The sequence below is a fragment of the Lathamus discolor genome, chromosome 2, assembly GCF_037157495.1.
Source record: "Lathamus discolor isolate bLatDis1 chromosome 2, bLatDis1.hap1, whole genome shotgun sequence".
Taxonomy (NCBI): domain Eukaryota; kingdom Metazoa; phylum Chordata; class Aves; order Psittaciformes; family Psittacidae; genus Lathamus; species Lathamus discolor.
The window spans coordinates 19890997-19916083 of record NC_088885.1 but is presented as its reverse complement, the minus strand read 5'-3'; the positions used below and the strand labels follow the sequence as shown (position 1 = coordinate 19916083).

Here is a 25087-nt window from a genome sequence, read left to right as displayed (position 1 = left end):
ATCTTGACCCAGTTATAAGTTGCTGTTCTTCCCAGAATAGTAAGGAATTACATATGGTAAATTCTGAATATTTCAGCCTATATTCATGAGGTTCCCATCATCCTGCAAATGTTTTTTAAAAGCCCTTTATCCTGCATAATCCACTTGCTTTATTTTAAGTTTTCCATCACAAAATCATATTTCTGAATGGAGCCTGCTCAGTACTTCTTTAAGTACTGTTTCTTGAATTTTACCTTTAACTTTGATGGTACATGGCACAATAGATAAGAATCTCTTCTTGTAACCATTTCAGCAGTAGTTTAAGTCAATGTTATTCATTTTGGCCTTAGGAGAAAGCAGAAATGCTCAGATGAGCAGTTTTCTTAGCTGTAAGGTATCTCCGAGCTTCAAGAGTAGTAAGCAACATTTGGGGACACTGATTTCTTGAAAAATTGGTTAGATCTACAAGCATATATTTTTTCATTCTCTGAGAAGCTGGGTTATGATGTGTAACAATGACATCACAGCCCTGCAAATGAAGAGGAGTCAGGAGAGCCATACAAGTCAAATTTTCAGGATGCCTCCATTACAATAATATTTATCTGCATCTACTTGAAATTATAGAAATATTTCCATGGAAATGATCACATCTAAATTATTGTGACTTATGCTTGCCTCCTTTATGTCCAGGTGGGTGGTTTTGTGCTTGGAAACAGTTTATGTGCAGACTAGTAGCTGTCCTCCGTACAAGAATATGTAAGAAAGGCTATTGAAAAACTTTCTAACAATATAGTGGTCTTGCCAAATTTGGTTTGGTTCTTTGACTAAGAATCTTTAGAAAATGTATTACTGCTTTTCAACATAAACATTTTGTACTGTTGATTCACATTGTTAGATAATCAATAGTCCATGAACAACTACTTATAAATTTACAGAGATAAATTAAAATTACTTCCCTGGTGTCTACCTGAATTTTAGGATGTTAGGGTCTGAAAGGACACTTTCTAAAACATGGCTCGAAACACCATCATTTCCTTTAAAAAGGTACAAGTAAATTCTCTTAGATGCGAGGTCCCCTAGCTCAGTTATTGTTTTACATTATCTTCTGTGTGCTTGCAAAAATATGAAATATTAGTCATTGTAATTAAGAAAAAGAACATGAAAGACAAAAAAGAAAACACCTCTCTAATGCAGCTTGATAAAATCTATAGTATTTAATATTATCTCATTTGATTCCAATAATTTTGTTTAGCATATATTATTTTCAGTACAATAATATGCACACTTGAATGACTAAATAATGAACGATGATATGAATTTTCACTGGCTTTGTACCATATTTTAAAATTTCTATATATTAAACATCTGAAACTCAAGGGCTTCATATGATTTAAGACAGTTTTGGAAACATTTTAAGTCATTTACATCTATGATAGATGTTAATGGGCCCACAAGTCTCTTTAATCTACAGCATCATGCAACACAAATCACAGCTTTAGGTCTTCTAAACACATTGCTTTTACAAACTGAAATTGCTGATAAAACACTTTCTGTTAAATAACTTAAAAGGAGAGATACACATACAAAGAGAAGTGATCTTAGTAACCATTAGTAATTTTCTGTCTTGAAAGAGCAAGCCATAGGAAAATTCTTCAGACGAACGTGTGTGGAGAGAGTAGAAAGAGGGATGGGTATGGATTATTTTTCCCCACAGGTAGACAAAGGAGTATGTTGCAGAAAATCACTTAAAATTACTGTTGACAGGATGTTTATAAAGAGCATAATTTTATGGCTATAATTAGTATTCAGGATTCTCTGACTTCCACTAGAAACTGGATGATCCACAAATAGAAAAATGAAATTAAAAGTTAAAGATCACTTATTTCTATAGCTCTTCTCTCTGCAGCCATTCCTGGCCATCTTAGGAGACAAAATACCAGACACCTCTGATCTTATCTAGCAAACAATATATTACCATTACTGTGAAAGCTTATATACATTTTTGCTGAACTATTGCCTTGACCTCAACTCCTGTTGAAGACATTCTATTCAAATGGACCTGTGAGCCTAACCTTTCCCAGTAATGTTACTTTCTGCAATTAAGGTGTTCAATAATGTTAAAAAAAAAAAAAAAAAAAAAAAAACCACCAAAAAAACAAGAGAGAAAGAATATCTGAAATCTAGAATGAAATTGTTGCAGAACGAAAAGCACTACATTGGATAGTTACAGAAGAATAAAAGTTATGTGGTCAGGAGGTTATTACTAGTAAAATGGAATGAACTTGGAGAGAGACTCCCACAGCTTTACAAAAAAGAGAAAACTTTATAAATATAATTGAAAAGTAATCAAGATCTGCTATACTTCCTAGGAATATTAAAACTTTAGCCATCCAGACATACCTATCTACAAATGAAGGACCTAGCTATTGCTTATGCAAATTAAGGGGTATAAACTTTGAAGTAAATAGTGCAATAAAGCAGGTACTATCACTCAGCAGCTGAAACAGTAAGATAATTTTTTATGTATTTACACTGATATTTAAAAGGTTTTCTCTCCAGCTCTTTATGATTTCAGGATACCTAAAACAGTAAAAAAATTCTAAACCTAAATTATCATTGGACAGAGGAAGCAAAATATTTATTTACAGGGGAATGTTAGAGAAGGTTTACACACATTATGGAGGAAAAGAGATCTAAAAGTACACTCAATCATCACATCGCACAGGTTATCAAAGCATTAGCATATACAGGAAACATCAAGAGAAAAATAATTTTGCTTTGAGAAGACTTAGTCACGCTCCCTCTGCAATCTCTTCCCCAAAGACATCACACAATCAGTTATTCTTATTGTTTATCTTCTGTTCGTGTTTTAGAGAACTATCAAGGCTAAAGCAGTTAAAACTCTTGCTAGATGTGCTCTGTTCTCATAAAAAATTTAATTCAAATCAGCACTCTTACGAGCATACCAACTCAGGAGAACACTTCCATATATATTTTTAGCAAGTTTAAGTGTATGCTGACTCACAAATTGGATAAGCCTAAAAGAATCTTTTTAGCTACTAGACTTATTAAAACTATTCTTCTTAAAGGAAACCCTTAGCATCTGCCCTATTATGTGCCTTGAACTGATGTGCAGAAAACATCATCTTTCCCTTTTGCAATCATATCTTTTTTCCCCTTGATAACACAGCGAAAACAGAGGACTTTGTCAAGTTCAAATACAAGTTTATGAAAGTTATGTGAGTAACCTCACATTTCTGAGAAATCTGAATAAAATCAGAGCTGATAGACATTTTTTCTCCAGTCCATAATTACAGAGCCCTGATACCTCAATCCATGGCCTAGTGAGAGGTGTCACTGCCCATAACAGGGGGTGGTGGAATTAGATGATCTTAAAGTCCTTTCCAACCCAAATCATTCTATGATTCTATGGTTACAGAGCCATAATATAGTGAAGGCCCCATCTCAGACTTCACTGACTTTCTGAGGCAGCAGCATTGTAAAAAGAATTTTACTCAGTGCTTCTCATTGACTTTTCTCAGAACACGTAGATCATCCATCAAAGATGTGCTTGTCAGAGCCACAGTGCAACAGCGCCCTGAAATTTATGATTAAATTTATGTATGCTGTCAATCTTACTAATTTCAAGATAGTTATAATGTTCTGAGGCATATTCATTCAGCATTTTAATGGACAAGGGACAACTGAGAGATGACTATAAACACACTATTTTCTTTGAATTCACTGCAGAGATTTAAATGCAGTATGAGAATATCCTGAAAATATTCCATAAATATTTCCCCAGAGCCACAAACTTACAAACAGATAACAATTTTAAAAACAATTATTTTGGGGAAATTTGAGCCATTATTGAAACTCTGGGGGAGGAATATTTTTATGCTACAGTACAGCGCTTGTGGTTACCAGTAACATAACTATGCAAAGAAGTCTTTTCTAGTACTTTATACAGTTTTCTTCATATGAATTTAGTTACAACAGTAATTTTATTTTCTGGATGATAGAACTGAAATTCTAACAAGAAAATATGAAGTAAAATTTGCAAAAAAAATTTTTTTTTTTTTTCTTACATAGACACTGTATTGATCACAGAGACTCTCACTGATATAAGAAGTCCATTATTTCAAGAAAATTATATAAACAGAAAAGTAGCACTGAGCAGTAGACCATCTGTCTTGCTTCAGATGAATACTACAGCACATAAATCTTACGCTCAGATTTAAATAACTACATTCATAACAAAAACCACTGGTGTGAGGTGAAGGATACATCCATTAGCAAGATACTGTAACCTTAAGACTACTGTTTTTATAAAGATGCCCAGGTAGATCAAGTAGAATGGTTTAATTTTGTATTCCTTAAAAGGGAACATGAAGTCATTTATGACTGACTAGAGTTATAATCTTGTTCTTTTTACACAAGACAAAATGCGATCTCTGATGATCTTCATTTCAGAATGTAGTTTTCTTACTGCAGTGCCTGAGTATCGTTGAATGTGAGTTGCTTGCATTAACATGAAAGACTCAATGAAGATTTAATAGTGAGCAAAAAAGGGGAAAATTAGACCTTTAACCTAAAAACAAAACAATATCTAAAGGAGGAAACTCAAATATTTGTCTGTCATAAGGTGTGATTCTTCCATCAGCCACATCACTTATTATTCTTACTGTCTACAGTAAAGCTGTCAGAGAAATGTAATGAACTTTTCAAGATTTTCATAATAAAAAAATTCTGTTAAAACTAAAGACATTCTGAGTTGTTACTTAGTGTTTAAGAAAACAGTTTTTTTAGTTCTCCCACAGAAGATCATAACATTGCTTTGAATTTACGCGTTAAGTTACATTTTTTTTCAAGAAAAAAAAAAAGAAATAAAAGAGAAAATTAAAGTAGAAACAAAGTTTCAAATCTGAGGATGATTTTAGTCTTTTGTTAATTTTCTGTCTGCCTTGTAACCCACCTAAGCCTTTTCATATTCAAGACAGACATACTCAACTTTGTTTATTTCTAAAAAATCATAGTTTCTCCACCTGCATATTATCAACAGATCTGAGCTATGGTTTGTCAGTGTGACAGCATTGAGTGGTATTATAATAAAAACTTGTGAAAAAATTTGTGGGACTCTAGTGTAGACTCTTTTCCATATTCACAATAGAAAAAAAAGGTAAAATGAAAAATAGTGTAGATTTGGTACAAGGCTGCTATTAGATATGATCTTGTCTTCTTACTAATTCTTGAAAGATATAAGAATTAAATGGTTTATTCAGATAAAAAGGTTAGAGAATGGACCAGATGACAAGCTTAAGACAACCTCTTAAATGATATCCCTGTTGTCTGTATAGCATACTGATATTGCACATTTGCATTATTGTAGAATGAGTTTTGATCTTATGTCACTAGTTTTAAAATCTAATGATTTTCAACTTGTGGTCTATGTGTCTTCTAAGTGTTTGTGAAAAGTAAGAGGAAAATAAAGTACATTACAAACAACAGTATAGTAATTCCAGGGCACACCCCTACATTGGGAAGGTTTTAGGTATCCTCATGGTATAATAATGGTTTTCCTTGAGATTAAAGTTCCCTTCTGAGTAACAGCAGGACTTCCCGAATCAATTTACAGTAAAAAAGAAAAAAACAACCCCAAAATCAAAGCCAAAACCAAAACCCCCCAAAACCAAAAGGTAATCTAAAGTTCAGGTAAAAATCTAAAAACACACAGCTAAAAATTTCCTTTAAAATCATGAAAGTGATTATTTTTTTCGCTATATTATACATTCAGTGAAAAACCTAAATGCCAAAAAAAAGAGATCCCAAACAAATCCCAAACATAACTTACCAATGATAAAAAGAATTTCCACTGCAATGTCACTGACAGTTGTACTTCGAGTTGTAGACAGCTCATCATGACCAATAAAGCAAACATTGTAAGGTACAGTCACAGCAACATAAAACGTTGCCAGTAAAATAAGCCAGTCCCAGCCAGCTTTAAAAGTGCTAAAATGTAATAGTATGAATTTGGATTTTTTTGCATCTGAAACTTTGTATTCTGGAAATGCTGGTTTATCTACAAAAACATTCTGAAAAAGAGAGAAAAAGATGAAATGAGACAATGCATTTATTTTATCATACAGATGCAATTCTTCCAATGCAGCCATTAGTTTGTTGGTTGGTCGTTTTGGGTTTTTTTAAGCTTAATGAAATATGACACACTGTAATACAGGCAAGAACTAATGTTATTTTTTTTCTAATGTAGTCCTCACACTTATTTAGACAGATGGTTCTGTTGATGGAATAACTTTTGTGAATGTTGGGACAGGAAGAGGATTAATAAAGAACAGATTAAAGAGAATGAGGAGGGGGTTGAATCTGGCAAACTATTTCTTTCTCTGTTGGGTGAATTCTGACTGAAAAGCAATGTTTTTTCTGCTGGACAGAAGGTTAAAGCTTTGTATACATAATGACGTAGTACTGCAAATAGGAATAAACACAGAAAGGAATAGATGGTGCTTAAGACAAAACATCCTATATATTTTTTAGAGCTGTGAGGAGTTTTTTTTCTCTGACTAACTGTAGCCTGGTCCTTCAGACAGAACAGCTGTTTGTGCTTGGAGCACCTCTCTTAGTTTAGTTTCACCTAAGGGAATCCAGTTATGAACTGTTATGAAACACAGAATAATCGGTAAGAATAACTTTTTCTTCCACTCCAGATCTAAACTGAAATACTAATGTAGACAGATTGTAATATGGCACCAGAACTGACTACTTTTGCCATTAGTCTATACCTAGCTTTCTCATGTGTCTTGAATCTTTGTCATCTAACCAGGAGAGTTCTCTGCAACAGACTTCAGTCTTAAGCATTAGCTTTATCAATTCTGAGCTTTTGTCTTTCAGAGTCAAAAGAACCCCAAACAAGTCACCTACCCTCCTGAAAAGCAGCATGTGGTATATGAACTGTTTTGTATTATTTACTAACAAAATTCTTGCTTGTTGTCATTGGGTCATGGTTAATGCTGTTCCAGTAATGAAGATGCTCACAAAACAATACTGTGTATTCAGCAAGCTAAGATTACTTCTGTTCTTAAAGTTATTCGCTAGGAATATAAAAAGACAGCTGCATGACCACAACTTAATTACATTTGCCTCGCCTGACACAGCTTTTCTTTTTTGTGTGCTTCTTGTGAAATACTGTTGTCCTTGCCTTCTCCGTTCTTAGCTCTCATTTGTGAAACTTAGGGGCTGATTTCCCACTATTAGCATCAGCCCATTTTTCATAACAGAGAAGAAAATGTTCCTCTTATGACTTCCAATTCATAGCTGTCAAAATCTGTTCACTAAATGTAGTAAATTAGTTTGAAAACAAATGTTTTTAACTAATATAATATCATCTGCATTAGGATTTTGACAGTATATTAAAGTCACCAAAACCTATTTAAAAGTTATTTTCCTAAAAAATATTTTTGTGCTATGAAAATATCATTGGAAGACCTGGTGTTATTTTGCAGATTTTTTTCTTTTTTAATTTTTACATTTTTAACATTTAATATTTTAAAGCGTTTTTAGCTTTTTAACTTTTCTTAATCATTTAACATTTTTTAACATTTAAAATTTACATTCAATGGAAGTGAATGCATGCCCTTTGAGGTATATACCAGCCGTGTATTTTCATGTCCTTAATCCACACTGGTGTTTTTCTGCTTTTAATTTCTAACATAATAATATCTAGGAGGATGCATCTGCACTGCTGCTTACTTTTGTTCACCAATGAAAGGAACATGCCCAGTGGCAGATGATCTTTTCAGGGTGTTCATTATCTGTATACTTTGGTTATTTTTTCCATTGCCTGTCTTCCATCTTCCCCTAACCATAAAAAAAAAACCCAAAAAACAACAACAAAAAATTCTTCTTGTGGCTCTGTCAAAGATTTTAGTTTTTTGATGGTAATGATCAGTTTCTCAGATATCATTCTAACAAATTTTTACATGTACATACTGATTTCATAGGCATCTCTAGTTTTCCTCTGCTTTAACCTTTCTCCTCATACATGGTTCCATAGAGTAGGAAAGTTATTCTTTCTCCTCAGCATATTTCTTTAGAAGTTGTTCAGCTGTCAGATTTTGGGGTTTGTCTATTTTTTTATTTGGTTTTGCAACTCATGCTGTGTTATGAACTTACTTATTAGTTAATTAGTAGGAAAACACAAAAGTAATGTAAAGAAAAAAACATTACTACTTCAATTAGGAAATGAAAAAATAAGTTTATTCTGCACAAAGTTGGAGACATTCAACTGAAAAGTTGTCTAAATCAAGTGTGACTTTCTGGAGCTTACACAGTATAGAGATTTTCAGCTAGAGCAATACCTTGAGGCTTTTTTGTTTGGTTTTTTTTTTGGTGTTTTTTTGTGTGTGTGTTGTTTTTTTTGGTTTTTTTTTTTTTTTCAACTAGTAGTTATTGAAATTAAATAGTTGGGACAGTAAATAATTGGAACGTAAAACTAAGTTCTGAGAAATTTTACATTGTGGCTTTTCTGGGGATAAATAAATGTCAATTTAAAGTGTGGCTAAATGCTATATAGCTTATTTCTATATATATATCTTCGTCCTATATGAAGTGTAAAACACCACAGCAGGCAGAACTGCACTTAAATGACCTGCGTTTTACTCCTTTTCTTACCATAAATTTATGACTAGGACATTTCTCAGGTACTCACTGACATTTTACAGCTTTTTTTTTTTTTTTTTTTAAGACAGTACAAAGAGTACACTTTTAATACAGAGAAGAATTACACTTACGTTATTAATTTTTAATTTGTTTTTCTCTCTTCTTTGTAGATGTCCAGATACATGATAAAAGACAGCTCTACTCCGTCTGCGCGCTGACTCAAAATGTGACCCTGCTCTTCCTCTTCCTTTCCATTTTTCTGCAGAACAGAAGTGAGAGTCCAGTAAACATCAGGAAATGGCAATTATAACCTGGGGAGCTGTACTGACATTTTAGATTTGGCTATAGATAGGGCTAGATGTAAAGATTATACATGCTTTTTCTTAGTCTTGCTTAATCTTTTGCAGTTAAAAAACCAAAATCCCTTTCCTGAAGGGCTAATAAATTTTTGAATTTTTGTCAAATGCCCTCATGCAACTCAGAAGCAACTAATTACAACGCATGATTTCACAGGTGAGAAAAATGTACTCCTTACTCGTTCAGAAAATTAAATTATTACAGACCAGAGACAAGCATGGCTAGGAGTAACTGTTTGAAATGTCCTTAAGGTGTTTCTACCCTCTCTTTTGTTTCAAGGAAAGAAAAAGTTCTCTTCTGACGTGCTTTTTAAAAACAATCTGACTTATACTAGGCTTCCACTATGTCAGAATAGACTAATTTGCAAGCTTGCTCATTAATAATATCCAGTTCTTGTATTCATGCTTTTAAATTCCTTTTCTCACCACATGGTCATTTGATGCATTCCTTGATGACATAAAATCCATTAAGGAATAAAGACTGAACACTGGTTTGGGAAGGTTTGTGTTTTTTCCCTCCATTCAGATGTCTGTAACTATCAATCATGGGATCAAAGTATGTTCCTGCTTATATAACAGTAAATTCAAAGAAACTCCAGTAACTCTGGTGGAATTACAGTGAACTGATGCCAGAGTAAATGAAAATAGACATTTTGTGATATGTCAGGATTAAGAAAAAAGGAATTATGGGAATAAAGGAATAAGCAGAAAGAAGGAATGCATAAAATTAAGGGGGGGGAGAGGGGAAGGGAAAACCTAAACAAACCCCAAACCAATTAGCAGAGCCAGAAATTTACAAGCAAAATAGCTTATTAACATCTTGGAACCTGCCTTTTCTAGGTTCTTTTCTAGGCAAGAAAGATTTGACTTATACAAGACTAATGCCTTTTTGGTTCAACAACACAAAACTGTACATAACTAAAAGCATAGAAACTTTCTAAATTTCTCAGTGAAGAATGTTTCCTGTAATTCATGCAAGAGCTCTCTCTAGCTGAGTATTTTTTACAGTGCACTGCAAAACCAAATAGCTACTCAATACCTGGAGAAGGCTTTTAAAGAAGTCCTAAATTTCCCCATTTCCAACTTTGTTGTCTGCAGATAGTTGAAAGAGCTACAACACATACAGATGCCAGCTACAGTGAAGAAAGATAAACTCAAAGTATTTCAGAAAAGAATTCAACTAAGTGAATGTGGTTTTGTTTTGTTTGGGTTTTTTTTTGCTGGTTTTGTTAATTTTCATCTCTCAAACATCAAACCATTTAAAACTCAATTTTAAAAGTGCTCTTAAATTCTGGGTGACAATAAAGTTTTTATCTGTTTCTCTGAGCAAAAATTAATTTCAGTCTGTTGAATCAAGTCTCTACCGTAGCTCTAGGCAGCTGTAGTTGTCTGGCTTTTTAATATGACTTTGAAATTCTGTCGTGGTTTAAGCCCAGCTGGTAACTCAGAACCATGCAGCTGCTCTCTCACTCCCCCTTTTTTACCCCCCACTCAGCTCCCAGAGCAGTGGGGAGTAGAATCAAAAGAATATAAACTCCATGGGTTGAGATAAGAATACTCCAGTAACTAAGGTATAACACAAATCACTGCTACTGCTACCACCAGTAGTAACAGTGATAAGGGGTGAGAATATAAAATTTAAAGGTGAAAAGGAAAAGAATAAACACAAGTAATGCACAGTACAATTGCTCACCACCCACTGACTGATACCCAGCCTGACACGAGCAGCAATCTGGGCCTTGCAGGTGACTCCCCCGGTTTATATACTTGGCATGACGTGGTGTGGTAGGGAATATCCCTTTGGCTAGTTTGGGTCAGGTGTCCTGCTTCTGCTTCTTTCCAGCTTTTCTTGCCCCTCCTCACTAGCAGAGCATGAGAGACTGAAAAGTCCTTGATTGGAGTAATCATTACTTAGCAACAACTAAAATACTGGTGTGTTATCAAGCATTGTTCTCAGGCTAAAGTCAAACCTCAGCACTGCTCCGGCAACTAGGAAGGAGAAAAATCACTGTTACAGCAGAACCCAGGACAAATTCTCTTTAAAACTATTTACAGGCCTCTCTTCTGTTTTGCAACCTAAACTGCCATGTGAATGAGGCCATTCAATTTACTGCCTCACAAAGCAGTCAATAAAATGTGCTTCACGTCTATGAGGCAGGCTGAGAAATTGGGCAAATACCTTTCACAGGTTTCTTGCCAGCAATGTTTTCAGGACACTAGATAATTTCCAGAATAATGCTCTCTCCTTCTTCCCCCTCCCCACCCCAGAATAGCTCTTAAGAAGGATGCTTTGCAATTTAGACTTGACCCTTCTTTCATCAGAAAAGTGGTAAAGTATTCTTTAACTCTTTCTGCTGTCCTTCTGTGTTGTTTTTTTCTTTCAAATAAGATTAGGTATAGCATGACAAACATCACACATGATAATCTCAGAAGTCTTTCCTAAGAAGAAAAACTTTTAATGACAACCCTTTGCTGATCTTAACATTAGTCTTATAACAGTTCAGGACCTCTTGCAATCTTATAATGGAAGGTCACAGTAAAAAAAGCACAATGAAATGGAAACGCCTTTGTAACTGCTGACTTTTCTCTTTGTGCTTTTAGAAGAACATGAGACATCAGTCTTCTGCTTAGGGTTAACAGTGAGGCATAAATCCTTTCTTATGCCTTTGGGAAAAAAAATCTACTCCTTAGGTTTAAATCAGAAAAATAAAACCCAACAACTTCTGATAAGCTCTACAAGGTATATGCTGCCTTAGCAATGAAAAAGAACTGTAAACTCAGATTTACTGACCAAATTAAAACAAAACCTATGTCTGCTCTCCTTCAAAACACATCAGAGTAGGCAGAGCATAGCATAGTATCAGATATTGTCCAGAATACTGTATGATTTCTAATATTCTTATTCCCCAGAGGAAATACTTTTAATTTCTAGTATTTAAGTGTAGCATAAAGTGTTTACACATCAAATGGGAGATATTCTTTCAGCCATGAAGTTCAGGTGGTAACAGATAATAGATATCACATGCTGTTCCTGAAGCTATGGTCAAGGGAGCTTGTTGCAGCCTGCCAGCTCCTGGGATCTTCCTTCTTAGAACAGCTGAGAGGGTGACATGAACTGGCTCATGGCCCAAGAACACAACCACAGACATGAGCAGGACACACCTGAATATCAACCTATCCTTGTTCTAAGTCTCCAGCCTTGTGCTTGTCTGTAATGGCACAGGAATAGGAGCTTTCTTGGAAAGTAAATCCATCACATACAAGTAGAGCCACCAAGATCTTCATGGATAGTAGACTCAAGCTGTCTACACTAACTCTGACATGACCCAGAAGCGTTATGCACACTCCACAGCAGTCAAGATGCGGCATGAGAGACACCATGAAATGCATCTCTTTCAAAGTACTGCAAGAAGCTAACCTGCTCTGGCCAAAAAGATTGTACATTATTGCCAAAAAATGTCTCAGCCTTGGTATTTTTCCTCATTTTTCCCAGCATTGAAAGAACTGCCTTCAGTTTTTCCTCAGTTTATGAGCTATCATAGCAGAATATGCATTAATTAAACCCACTACCTAGATTTTCTTCTGGTGTGATTAAATGCCCAACATGGGTTTGCATAGAATCATCTCCCAGTCTGATCATGGATCATTACCACAGAAAATTTTCTACACAAGTGTGCATGGATGCAAAAGAGAAAATTAATATCTAGCATTTCATTCACATTACACAGGAAAACCAAAGAGATTTATCTGTTTTTATTCAAACAATTATATACTTAGAGAACTAATAAAAGCAACCAGCACCTCTCAATTTCAATGCAGAATACAATAGACTGTGAATGAGCTATAGAGGGGCAAGGCAAAGTAGTGTGAGAGTTTAGTCCTGGAACACATGCACACTTGAGCAACTTTATTCAAGGAAGGTAGTTATACCAAAATCCAATGTGACAGAGTTATCCTAAAGGCTGTGAGTCTGCAGACTTGGACCTCTTATAAATGTTTCTGTAATTTTTTTCAATCACTTGAGTACATTGAAAACATAAAATTCAAAACTAGAGACAAGACCATAACCATTCACTGCTTTCTTGCATCTTGACAACTACAATAGCTCCACACTTAAGGTTATATTCTAGCCTTGGCTACTTGTTTGCCACTGCTGTCCTGTTTGTTTACGTGTGCCTGCTAGGCATAGGGCAAGACTGATTCAGACACATTAACTATCCTCTTCAAACAGTATAAATATGACCATTTCAAATCATGATGTGCAGCAAACCTGACTGTCCATATGGACAAAGCCAGGAAAGGTAGTACAGACACGGCTACCTTTAAACACTTTGCGATGATGAAGAGCTCTGAAGAAAAGATGGCTCTGGATTCACATGGGCAGTCAACCCTATAGTGCCTGCTATCTGAAAAAATTATATTATTGAGGTTTATTTAATAGTGTAGTGCATAGTTTTATAAATAGGTGATCTTCCCTACTGCCGTATTCTGAAACCAGGCAGAGAAATAAACCTCCCCATTACCTTTCTGTGTATTTCTCTGGGGGGTCATAATCCAGACACTTGGCCCAGTCACACACTGAGGTGTTGTTACCTGGGATACCTTATAAGTACTGAACTGTTCCTTTATGATCCTGGGTTCCATGAACCGTTTCTTCATCATTTATCAGTCTTACAACTCTATCTGTAAAAGCCTTCCTGTAAAAAGTGCAATTAAGATTTTTTTGTACTTTTAATACAAGTCTTGAGAAGCCCTCATTACTTGAACCATAGAGTAAGGAAAACCACATGAGAAAGTGTGATCATTGCATAGACACCTGCAAATAGCCCACATGCTATAAAATAAATACAATGAAGTCTACAGGAAACACAACGGTACTTATTCATAGCCAATAACATTAAGGCAAAATACATTTTATAGACAGTTCTCAAAAAAACCAAAACAAACCCAAAACCCACAAAAAGCCCAACAAGGAGACAATTAAGGAAAAGCAGTACAAATAGATTCTGAAAGAACAGAAAAATCCTTCAAAATCAGAATGCTTTTATGAAGTTTTGTAGGATTTTTGAAACTTTCAGCTGAGTTTCAGATATTATTCTCCAGGGGACAGCACACCGCCAATTGTCAATAAAAGGAAAACTGATAAAAGCCTGCTTTTGTATTAACGACAGAATAAAAGCACTACCATGAGCAAGGCTGCAGGAGTTCTGTTGGTTGCAGACACATTCTTTCTGTCAACAACAACCAAATATTCACAGAACTGCTAGCTGTATGGTGGATCCAGGCTAGCCTGTAACCATTTTTTTTTTCTGTTAACAGATTAACTGATTCAATAAGAAGGTGTACTTAAAGCACATATAGCTGAAAGCCTGTAAATATTATTACAGAATATTTTTTAAAGGAACCAGTTTTGCACAAAATCAATTGTATGATTTTCATAATTTTTGTATTGTGCCCAGAGAAAATTCAGCTTTGAACAGTCAGTGAAAAAAGCAGCAGCATACATTAATACAGTTTCATAGATCAGAATCATAGAACCATAGAATCATCTAGGTTTGAATAGACCTTTAAAGTTATCAAATCCAACCATTACCCCAGTACTGCCAAGTCCACCAGTAAAGCAGGTCACTAAGGGCCTCATATACATGTTACTTCCAGGGACAGTAAAAACCTTTAAACAGTGGTATGTTTATGAGATAAGAAATCCTTAAGCACCTTTTGGGCTGCTGGTTCTTCTATCATTAAGAAAAAAAGAATAGGGAGAAAAAAAAAACCTGGCATAGGTTGCATTTCCCACAGTGAATGTTAGCTCATGCAAAGTCATATGCTTATTTATCACTATGAACAAAAACTTAACTGTAATAATACAGAGAATATTGAAAATATTTAAAAAAACTCCTAGAGTTTAAATATTTCAAATTCTTTAAGTCATTAAGAAACTTTTGATTGACTTCAGCAAGCGCCGATGTCTGTCTTTCTGTGTAAGGATGTAGTATGTAAGGACATAGTCTTGCTGAACCTAAAGGTACAATTTCTTTCTTTTCTTTTTTCCCCTTTAATTTTACAAATTCAATCACATAGTTTATTTGCTGATAGTCTTTCCTCCAGAATATTTAAGGAAGGTTAATGTGATATGATCATAATTCCAAAATCATTGATCTTTTCACAATTAAAAAAAAATTGCACACAAGTTCATGTTCCTCACTTATTTAAGTGAAAGTAAGAATATATACACCTGAATAATTTCTATCCTGCAATGGAAGCAAGCTTTTTGAAAATGAAGACTAGTTTTCTTAATGTATTTATCTACAATTCAGAACCAGACCAGCCACCTATAAACACAATTTGTGGTCAGTGGAATTTGTCCAAAGTTAAAACACAGATGGAAAATAGTTTTTTAAAATTTAGCTTAGAGAGCTAAGACATATATAAGTTCAAAAGCCTATAATGTCTGTGTAAATGTTTCATGTGGTCTAGGAAAAACCCAAACCTACACTGACTATTTCTCAAGGAATGAGATTTTCAGACTATGAACATGACTGGTCATAAACCAAAACCACTTTACAAGGTAGGATGGATGGTCGTAAAACCATCTTTGCTACAGCTAAACAATTCTCACCTGTAATAAGTCTGACTTGCTGAGTCTTTATAGAACTTCAGTGTTGCTTAAAGGAGCTACAGTATGAACTACATTCAATATAACTGCAGTTACAGGTGAATTCTGGAAATGGTCCAAGTCCTGTTATTTGTGTATCTGAACACAAAACGCATATACAGTATGCATTCTCATCCTCATGTTCTCTTAATTAATAAAATATAAGACACCAGGCTGTGTCTAGGCCTATGAAAGTCTCTAAAGACATTTCTTCCTTTTCAAATTTTTTCCATAGAAAAGAGACATACGTACAAAGGCTTTTCAGTCCTCTACCTCCTCAAAAAAACATCCCTGTAACCCGTCAGAAAACTCTCCAAAAACCTCTTACCACATACACAACTCTTCTAGCTAGCAAACTCTAAAAGGAAAATCTGAATATATTTTCCATTGAGTCTTTCATCAACCTAGTCTAACAAACAGAAAAGCACCAGAATGAAAAAAAACAGCACAACAAACCCAAAACCACAAAATAACCCAAACAAACAACTTTCCCCTTCTAGTATTTTAATAACTTGGTTTATAAGGAAAATCTAGAGGTGATTTCATGAATTTATGCGTGAACCGGTGAGTCAATGAACTATTTGGTTCCTAATGCATATATTCTTTCACCTTTCCATGATATCCCAGAATACAGTCTGTTCCTTTGCATTTGCTCAAGAATTTGCTTTTCTTTTTCTCATTTTCACTCAATACATACCACAAAAGACACTTTTTTCCTCACTTCCAGAACATATCCTGTGCCTCTCTCAGATTTGTTGGAGTGGAACTGCCACTTATATTTAACTCTTGTTAAAAAGCTAAAACGCTGGCCGTAAAGACTGATACATCTCTACAGGTTCAAGGCTCAAATATAACTTATTTGCTTGCATAAGAAAGTAGAAAGAGGAGAGGCAGATATGCTCACATATATCTGCAGGAAGACAGTAGAAAGGAAGCTCTATTTTTGTCCCCCAGGTGTTCATTTACACTCTCCTGTACCTACCAGGAGGAAAGCATTTTCTCTTAAGTTGGAAGAGATGCAGACCCATCTACTCTAATTGTCAGTCAGAAGCCAAGTCATCCTGGAGAAGTCATAACTAACTTATTGTAGTGCAAAGGCTTCTCCAATATGTTAGTCCTTTGCACAGTAGGAAAGTCAGGGTAAAACTGTGCTTCTATCTCAACTCATCCATTGACAGAATTGTATGTCTTTGTCAGGATGCATTGCTCCCAAGACTGAAGGAGGTGATCCTTGAATATTAATCATCTTTCTTAGGCCCTTTTCCACCCACAGCTTTATGCTATGGTACTCCACCAACCAGATCCCTGAAGAGGCCAAAATCCACTCTCCTGAAGGATCTAGAAACTCTACCATTTCATGGTCACTGCCCTCCAGCTTCACATTCCCCATAAGCTCTGCTGTAGTTTGAGCAACCATCAAGTAGCTGTGAGGGTAATTAAGCAGAATAAATCAAAGTGAACATTGAAGAATTTCTTAGAAGTGCAGCCCATCCCTGCCCCCAACAGACATTTTTTTTATGTAAAAATCTGGAAAGCAAAATGTTTAGCACATGGTATATCACCCATGGCACATTCAAAAGAACAACCCCTCCCTCCAACAAATGATGCATAATCAAAATAAATCTGTTTTCTTAGAAATTTCTATAGAGCTAAGGATTAATAAGCCAGAAAAAGCTAGCTAGTTAAACTGCAACACTGCAGCTTAGTTTAATCTGTACTGGGAAAGGGTGTAGTACGACTTTTAATTCACGTTATTACAAGGATAAAAGCATTTTTTGCCAACAGGCAGGCCAATCTTGAAGGAGGCCTTCAAACTAGGAACAATATGAGGATGACCAACAAACAAGTGAAGAAGCGGTGAAGTGAACTGACAACTGGCTGAATTGCTGGTCTTTAGTGCGTTGTAATCTGCAACATGAAGTCGAGCAGGATGACGCTCGGTAGCATTATGACTGGGGCATTGATGCTATGGCAAATACTATTTAACTTCATTAATGACTTAGAAAACGGAGAGTGTACTCTCGGCAAGTTTGCAGGTGATACAATTTGAGAGTGAGGAGTTGTTGATGCTTAAGATGCAAGATGGTTCAGAAGGACCCAGACAGGCGGAGAAATGAGCCAACAGGAACCTCATGTAGTTCAACAAAGTCCTGCACCAGAGAAAAATAAAACCATGCACTAGTCCAGGTGGGGGCCAACAGCAGGCAAGCAGATTGCCAGGAAAGGACTCAAAGGTCCTAGTAAATGCCAAGTTTAACATGTGCCAGTAATGTACCCTTGTGGCAGAGAAGGCCAACAGCATTGAATTCTGCATTGGGAAGAGCACTGCCTGCAGGTTAAAGGAGATGATTCCTCCCCCTCTATGACAGTGGTAAAACACATCTGCAGCACTGGGTACAGATCTGGGCTCCTCAGTACAGGAGACACATGGACATACTAGAGCAAATCCAGTAAATGGCCACAAAAATGATCAGGTGTTTGAAGCATCTGACATAGGAGGAGAGGCTGAGAGAGCTGGGGCTGTTCAGCCTGGAGAAGAGAAGCCTTGGGGTAGAACTTATCAGTGTGTATACATACCTAATGAGGGAAATAAAGACAACAAAGCCAGAGTCTTCTTATTGGAGCCCACTGAAAGTACAAAAGGCAATGGGCACAAATATAAATATGTGAAATTCTGTTCAAATATATGAAATAGCTTTTTTCCTTTGTGAGCAATCAAACACTGTAACAGGCTGCCCAGACAAGTTGTGAAGTCTCCATCCTTCATGATATTCAGCACACATCTGGACATGGTCTTGTTATAGCTGACCCTGTTTTGAATATTGAACACTGGAGAAGACAATCTCCAGAGATAACTTCCCACATCATCTACTGTGTGATTATGTGGTTTCTATGTATTGCACACGTTTTTACAGTAATGCTAGGATAAAGCTCAGAAAATTTGTCCTGATAATTGTTTTCAAAGGGATAAATTTTTTTTCAAATTAAAAATACACCAATGGATTAACAATGGAGGCTGAAGGAAACTTGTTGGAATGAGTCACATTCAACAAGGAAATTTTAGCAGTGGTTATAACACTATAACTGTATTATATATATACTGTACTGATCTATATAACCCAAATTATTTCATATTTGCAGACAGATTAGAGATCTAAAAGGAGTTGCAGACTAATCTAATTTCTTATTTCCCTACTTGTATTCTTGTAATTTCATTAAGTTCCAGCATGTGTCCAAGTGTATTACAGAAAGATCATATTCAGAAATTAAAAATCACTGAAGCAGCCATACCATACAGGAGTTCAGATTTGGAGTCTGGTATTTTCAGTTCAATCACTTTTCCCCTGGAAGCACAATGAGAATCTTAACCAGTTTACCAAAATTGTAAGTCAGGATGCTAAAATAAATCTCTTATAAAACTGTATAAGAGATGGTTTCTGAAGGAAACACTATGTTTATAGAAAACCGAAACTTTTCCTGTATATTGGAAAAGCCAGCAATTTGATTGAAGAGCCCAAGTTTAGGAAGAAAAGCTGTTGAGTTTGTTTTCACAACAGTAGATAACTATAGGTATTATTAAACAGATGGAAAGCAATGTCCATTTCTACAATAAACTTATACAGGTAGGGAAACATATATTGTTGAGAATAAATTAGCAATATTGAAAAATTGAGTCCTCTACGGACATTGCAATTAAAAGGGAGGTGAGGTGGGGGAGAAGGATAGTAAATTAACTAAAAAAAATCTAAACCAAACCAAAAAAGACATATAAGAACCATTGACTGTCACAGCATTCTTAAAGACTGCCAAATATCTTAGGCATGTGTTTTTGTCTTATATGAAAGCCTTAAAACAAAGTCTGCTCTTCCCGTTGGTTGATAGGGCTGATTTCACTGGAAACTTTTATAACAGGAGAAGGGCAGAAAAAAAGTTCCTTTAAATTTGTATTTAGAATGAGACATTCAAAAGAAAGAGTCACAGACGACACCTGACATTTGCGCTGGGTAAAGGGAAATCAGGCAAAAACGTGGACTTTTGCAATGCACCAGGCACAAAGGAGCAACTGAAGTTGTGTGAACAGATGAGATAAAATAGATGAGAAAATATCCGCGGAAAATCAAAGAAAGTATCAACTCCCAAGGTCTGTAAAAGTAAAAAGACAATCCACAAGAAAAGAGAGGCCATAAACCCAGAAGATAAAGCTCAGGAAGATGTCACTGAAAGTAGAAGGAGAACAAGATTTTAAAGAAGAAACAGAAGGCATCAAAGGTGGAAAAGGTATGAGGAAGAATGAGTCTGGAGAAGACTTCTGGAGGGACCAGCAGTCATTGTATTACCACAGAGTGCTGGTGGAGTGCCAAGGAGTCCAAAGGCTTAGGAGAGAAGAAACATTAAGGAATTTTGCTAGATAAGCTGTCTAAGGAGTTTGGAAATTAAAAGGAGGTGGGATTTGGCTTAATGTTTCATGCAAATTATCAAAGTCTGTTCTGGGCAGAGCAGAGAAGAGATAAACCAAAAAAAATAATAAAACAGCCTTTCATGGCAAAAGAGTTTCATACTGACCACGTATCCAAGTTCTCCTTCCCACACACAACAAAATAGATATGCCAAAAATGCAGTAGAAAACTGCTCATAATTACAATTATCTTATAGCAAGAGCTGGTAAGTTTCCAAGTTATCTGATTTTTTTAAAAGACAAATTCAGTAATCTTTGAAAAAGTAAAATTATATTTTTAGCAATATTAACTGTGAAAATATCTGGGAATGTGTATCAATCACTGCAAAGGATGTTAATCACTGAACATTAAAAGAGATCTTTAATAACATAATGTAAATTCGATTTTCTCTGAACAAGTGCATCCTACATGCCTGATGGAAGTTGTGATCTAAGAATAACCAATTACTTTTAGAAGCTAAACATACTGAGATTTCAGATACTGAATCAAGTTGTATAGATTGTAATAGGAATTCTTTTCTGACAATGATATGATGTTCGTTACCGTAAGACTAATGAATCACTCTTGCATAGAAGAATTTGAATGTTACTTAAAAAGCTAACATAACACTAAATTTATTTTTATATATATAGTATATATAAATAGGCCATGCTGATTTACAGAAAATTAAAATGTTGGAATTGTTTGTAAATATTTTGAATAAATGGTTAAATCCTGTGGGGTTTTTTAATACAAAACAGTGTTTTTGGCAGAGCCCTGCAGTAATACTTTCTGTTGCTGTGATGCAAACAAGTATCACAATAGCATAAAATGATTCCCATTTTAAAATTAGTATAAAGAGAAAGATTAAAAACCAAGTTTTAGGATTGTGCTCTATTCAGGATGAATACAAATTTTTAAATGTGCAACAGCAAGCAAGAGTTAAAATCTGCTAAAATTTGCAATTTAACATGAACATCAAATGCTAAAGATAATTTTAATCCATCCTAAAATAAGCATACAGCTATAAAATGTTTATTACATAAACAATAGCTGTCATTTTACAAGTAATCAGTGATATGCCTATATCAAGTCATCAGTGGCATACCAAATGTGATTTCTCGCTGAGGGTATCCTGAAAATCTATATCTCTCCTAAGGAAAATCATTAACCTTTAAAGCACAGATGTTCTGACAATCTCTCTTCTACATGACCCCATGTATCACGTTTTAACAAAGTACCTCCCTAAAACATCCATAACAGTAAAGTTTTCTTTAGGAGAAACTAGATAAAATATTTTTTAGATTTTAAATAGGTTACTTTGAGGTGAAGCAATTGGTTGAAATTGTAACAAAGCAAAAGCTGCAAAACTAGTTTACTACTTCAAAACCTTTCTTCGGTCCTTCAGATGAGAAATTCTCAAATATGTTCAGTGCAAAAAGTGAAGGATTGAAAAAAACCCAAATCCTCCATTATTCAGGGCTTGAAAAGTAAGACAAAGGTGAAATTATTTGTCCAGATGTACAGAAGAGGCAGACATTGTTAACATAAATGGTTTGCAAATATTCAGCAGCACATAGAAGCATATTTTATGATTTAAATTACTCAAGTGGTGTAAAAAAAATTCCTGAATTACAATTCTCTGTAACTGAAATATAACTATTTTGTTGAAAAGTTAATATTTTAAATCAGAAAAAGATGAGTATTAACTGTTCCCCCACTTCAGAAACACTTAAAGAATAAAAGGAGTCTTACGGCCATACCTACGTATTTTCTGAGATAATCAGAGATCAAATGACTATCACAGGGTGAAAAAACTAAATAAACCCCAGAGGGTATCAGATTGGAAAATTAAACATTAATGAAATTTTACAGAATTCTGAAAGTTACTCTTTCTGTATGCAGAAAATCTTTTCTAGACAGTTCCTTTGACACCAAAAAGATGTAAACCTAATGTCTTGGCTCACTACACCTTTACAAAATGTAAACCTCGGATAAGTTCACTCCTTTGATACACAACAAAGGTCAATGCTGACTGCATAACCTCCATACTCACACACTGTCTTTGAATTGTGTTAGTAGAATTCAGCAAAACTTGACTCACTATACAGTCAAAATTATGTTATGGCAGCTGTGAAGTGTTAGTATAACACAATCTTTTTCAAAATTCATCTGAGAATCCTTGAATTGTTTTCTTTCAGAAGCAAATAAATGTGAGAATGTGTTTCTTATACTACTGGATATTCCTAAAGACAAAATAAATATAATGATTCTGTATAATGTAATGAAAATTAAAGGAAACAGGAATAGATCCACTCAACATGCAAAATAATTTCTAAAGTTGTATGTTCAGCTCATGGAAAAACATGAAAAAATGCATTCACCCATCTCTCAGCAATGCTGAAATCAAATTCACAGGAGGAATATTTTAAAAGATAGCTTTTAAAAAGATCTAGAAAGTAAATAAATTAAATAATGTCATATTAAAACAAATTCAAATTTAAAGACAAGGTACTCTGTGCCCTGGATTCTATGTTTACCGACTGTGGATCAATGCATAAATAAGAAAAACTTACAAACAAGAATTTCAACAGAGTATTTTTCTTTCCATGTCATATATTAATTTCTTCTTTGGAAAGCTATGAGATCTCTATATTGAAAACTGTACATGAGAGGGAGAGTTCATGTAGGTATGACTCTCAAAAAATCATCAGTGTTGGTTCTTATCAATGTTGTTACACAAACCTTCCTTTTTGTCTTCTGCAGGAATCTTCACTTTTGTGTCTGTTATATCTTTGAAAGAAGCCAGAAAGAGTACTACATCTCCTTTTTCATTCTTTATAGGAACAATATCCAGTAAGCACCAGAATGAAGACCCTGCAAGGATAAAGAATGATTTTAATTCAAACAGCTGTCTTTTAGAAGAGATAAAAAAAAAAAAAAAAAAAAAAAAAAAAGGAACTACTAAGTCTGCAACTCATGTAATTCCAAAAAAAAAAAAAAAAAATCTTATTTAGAAGGTCAGTTGTCAGGGTATCACAGATGTTTAGCCCATTTAAATCTCTTTGCATCATCGGTTGAAACTCAGTAATGCTGCTTTCTCTAGAAGCAAGACATTAATTTAAATGCAAAATTTATCTACAGGGATCATTAATAGAGTTTAATGAAGCTGCTTACTCCTCTGAAACCATGCTTTCTTTTGCACTCTCAACTGATGTTGCTTATTTTACTGGAATAGCTTTCACTTTGTTATCCTGACATCTGAAACTTCCATGCTTACTGTAGAATCATTCTCCCTTAACCATCTGACTTGATACTCATTAAAATCACTTGACAGAACCCCTGATATTCAGGGCATCATTCCACTAATTCAAAGATATTTAAACTAATCAGACATCAGACTTAGAACAGAAACAGAATTAAGTTCATGCATTTTACAGATGATGAGATTTATAATACCACACATCATCTGTAAGATTAATATCAGCTATTTTCCTTATTGTCCAGAATGTTCACCTTGCTAAAACTTAAGTTAGACAATGCTGACTTTGGAAATAGTTTTAATTCTTGTAAACCTCTGTCTACACCTGTTACATATTTCTATGGTTTAAAATAAACTGTTAATATTGTCACTGGTTTTGTCACACGTCCTGTTTGCAAGATCAGTTTTTCAATTCCAGCAACATCACTCATAAGTTTGCTGTTAATGCAGACCACTCATACCGGAAGATAATGAACGCCTAAATGCTGGTAATGCACTAGACGTATAATAAAGATCTCAAAAAACATCCTATGTTTCAATCCCATCCATTCTGGGATAATCCAGCCCAGCTGGGTATTAATGCCACCACCACCACCAACCAGCCTACTAATGATTTATAAGATATGTAAGTATAGCTAGATAATTACGTTTTTTTAGTTTTAAATTTCTTTTTTGGGCTTCTTATACTTCTATGATCATGTTCCTTACTAACATACTACTTTAATTCGTAAAAAAGCCCCATAACAGTTCTCAGGACCACTGCTGCCACAGCTGATTACTGCCAAAGGATCAGCTGAGTTTTAGAGGGTTCCTTAGGAAAAAACAAGCAGATGAGTCACTTCCCCCTCTATTCACTAACTTTGGAACTCTGCAGTTTTGAAAATTAACTGGACACACCAAGATCCCGATTCGGCTTTCTAATTTGAATTTTCAACTGGAAGTTCCCTGACTGCCTGTGAGGGAAGTATGTAAGCATGGGAGGTGAACCAGCAGCTTCACTTTTGAAGGACCACCACAGCTGAAGGTACAACAGTATGCTTCAAAGGAAGTTTATCTGATCCTCTCTGTCCTGGTCAAGCTTTCCAAGAGGCAGACTGGCATCTTTGAGCACAACACTACTAGTTCAGTCATCAGGTAATGCTTCCACATAAGGTGTTTAAAAAAGGGACAGGGATAATTGGGAATAGGAGGAAAGAAGACTGAAGGAGAGAAAAATCATGGAAAAAAAGCATATTTGATTTATATTGGGCTTAAAGATTCTTATTATGAAGATGAATACAGAGAAAGCAAACAAGCCCTTTTAAAAGAAGGTAGAACTGATGTCAGAAGCAAGGTATTTCTACTGTTTCTTCTTGCATTGTAATTTTACATTCTTCATTAATTGACTCTTTTATCAAAACTTCTGGGAAAAACTGCTCAGTAGTGTTACTGTCAGAAGAATTATAGAGGGCCATCACCCTATCAATCTGAAGTGATGCATTCAAAAAGCAGCAGCATTGAGCAATTTTACTTTACTCATTATATATCTTAAACTGGACAAAATCTTATTTAAAAAATTATACTCTGCCTGGCTGCTTTCTAGCAGTAGTTTCAGTTGTACAAGAAGTTGCTCTGATCTCCTTCCTCTAAACAGCATCAATAGCTGCAATGGTCTTTTAAACAAGTGTTTGAATCTCCTCCAGAAATAGAAGCATATCCTACTCTTTTCAATTGTTTCATGCCTTTT

General features: G+C 35.0%; 1 protein-coding gene across 1 annotated transcript in view; it reads right to left on the bottom strand.

Moving 5' to 3' along the window:
* KCNH8 (potassium voltage-gated channel subfamily H member 8) overlaps window positions 1–25087 on the bottom strand; it is a 173830-nt gene that overhangs the window by 78282 nt on the left and 70461 nt on the right. The window contains exons 3-5 of the mRNA XM_065666043.1: window positions 22845–22976; window positions 8784–8911; window positions 5831–6071 (exon numbers count right to left, since the gene is read on the bottom strand). Coding sequence (XP_065522115.1) covers window positions 5831–6071; window positions 8784–8911; window positions 22845–22976 — 501 coding nt within the window. The remainder of the gene's footprint in view (window positions 1–5830; window positions 6072–8783; window positions 8912–22844; window positions 22977–25087) is intronic.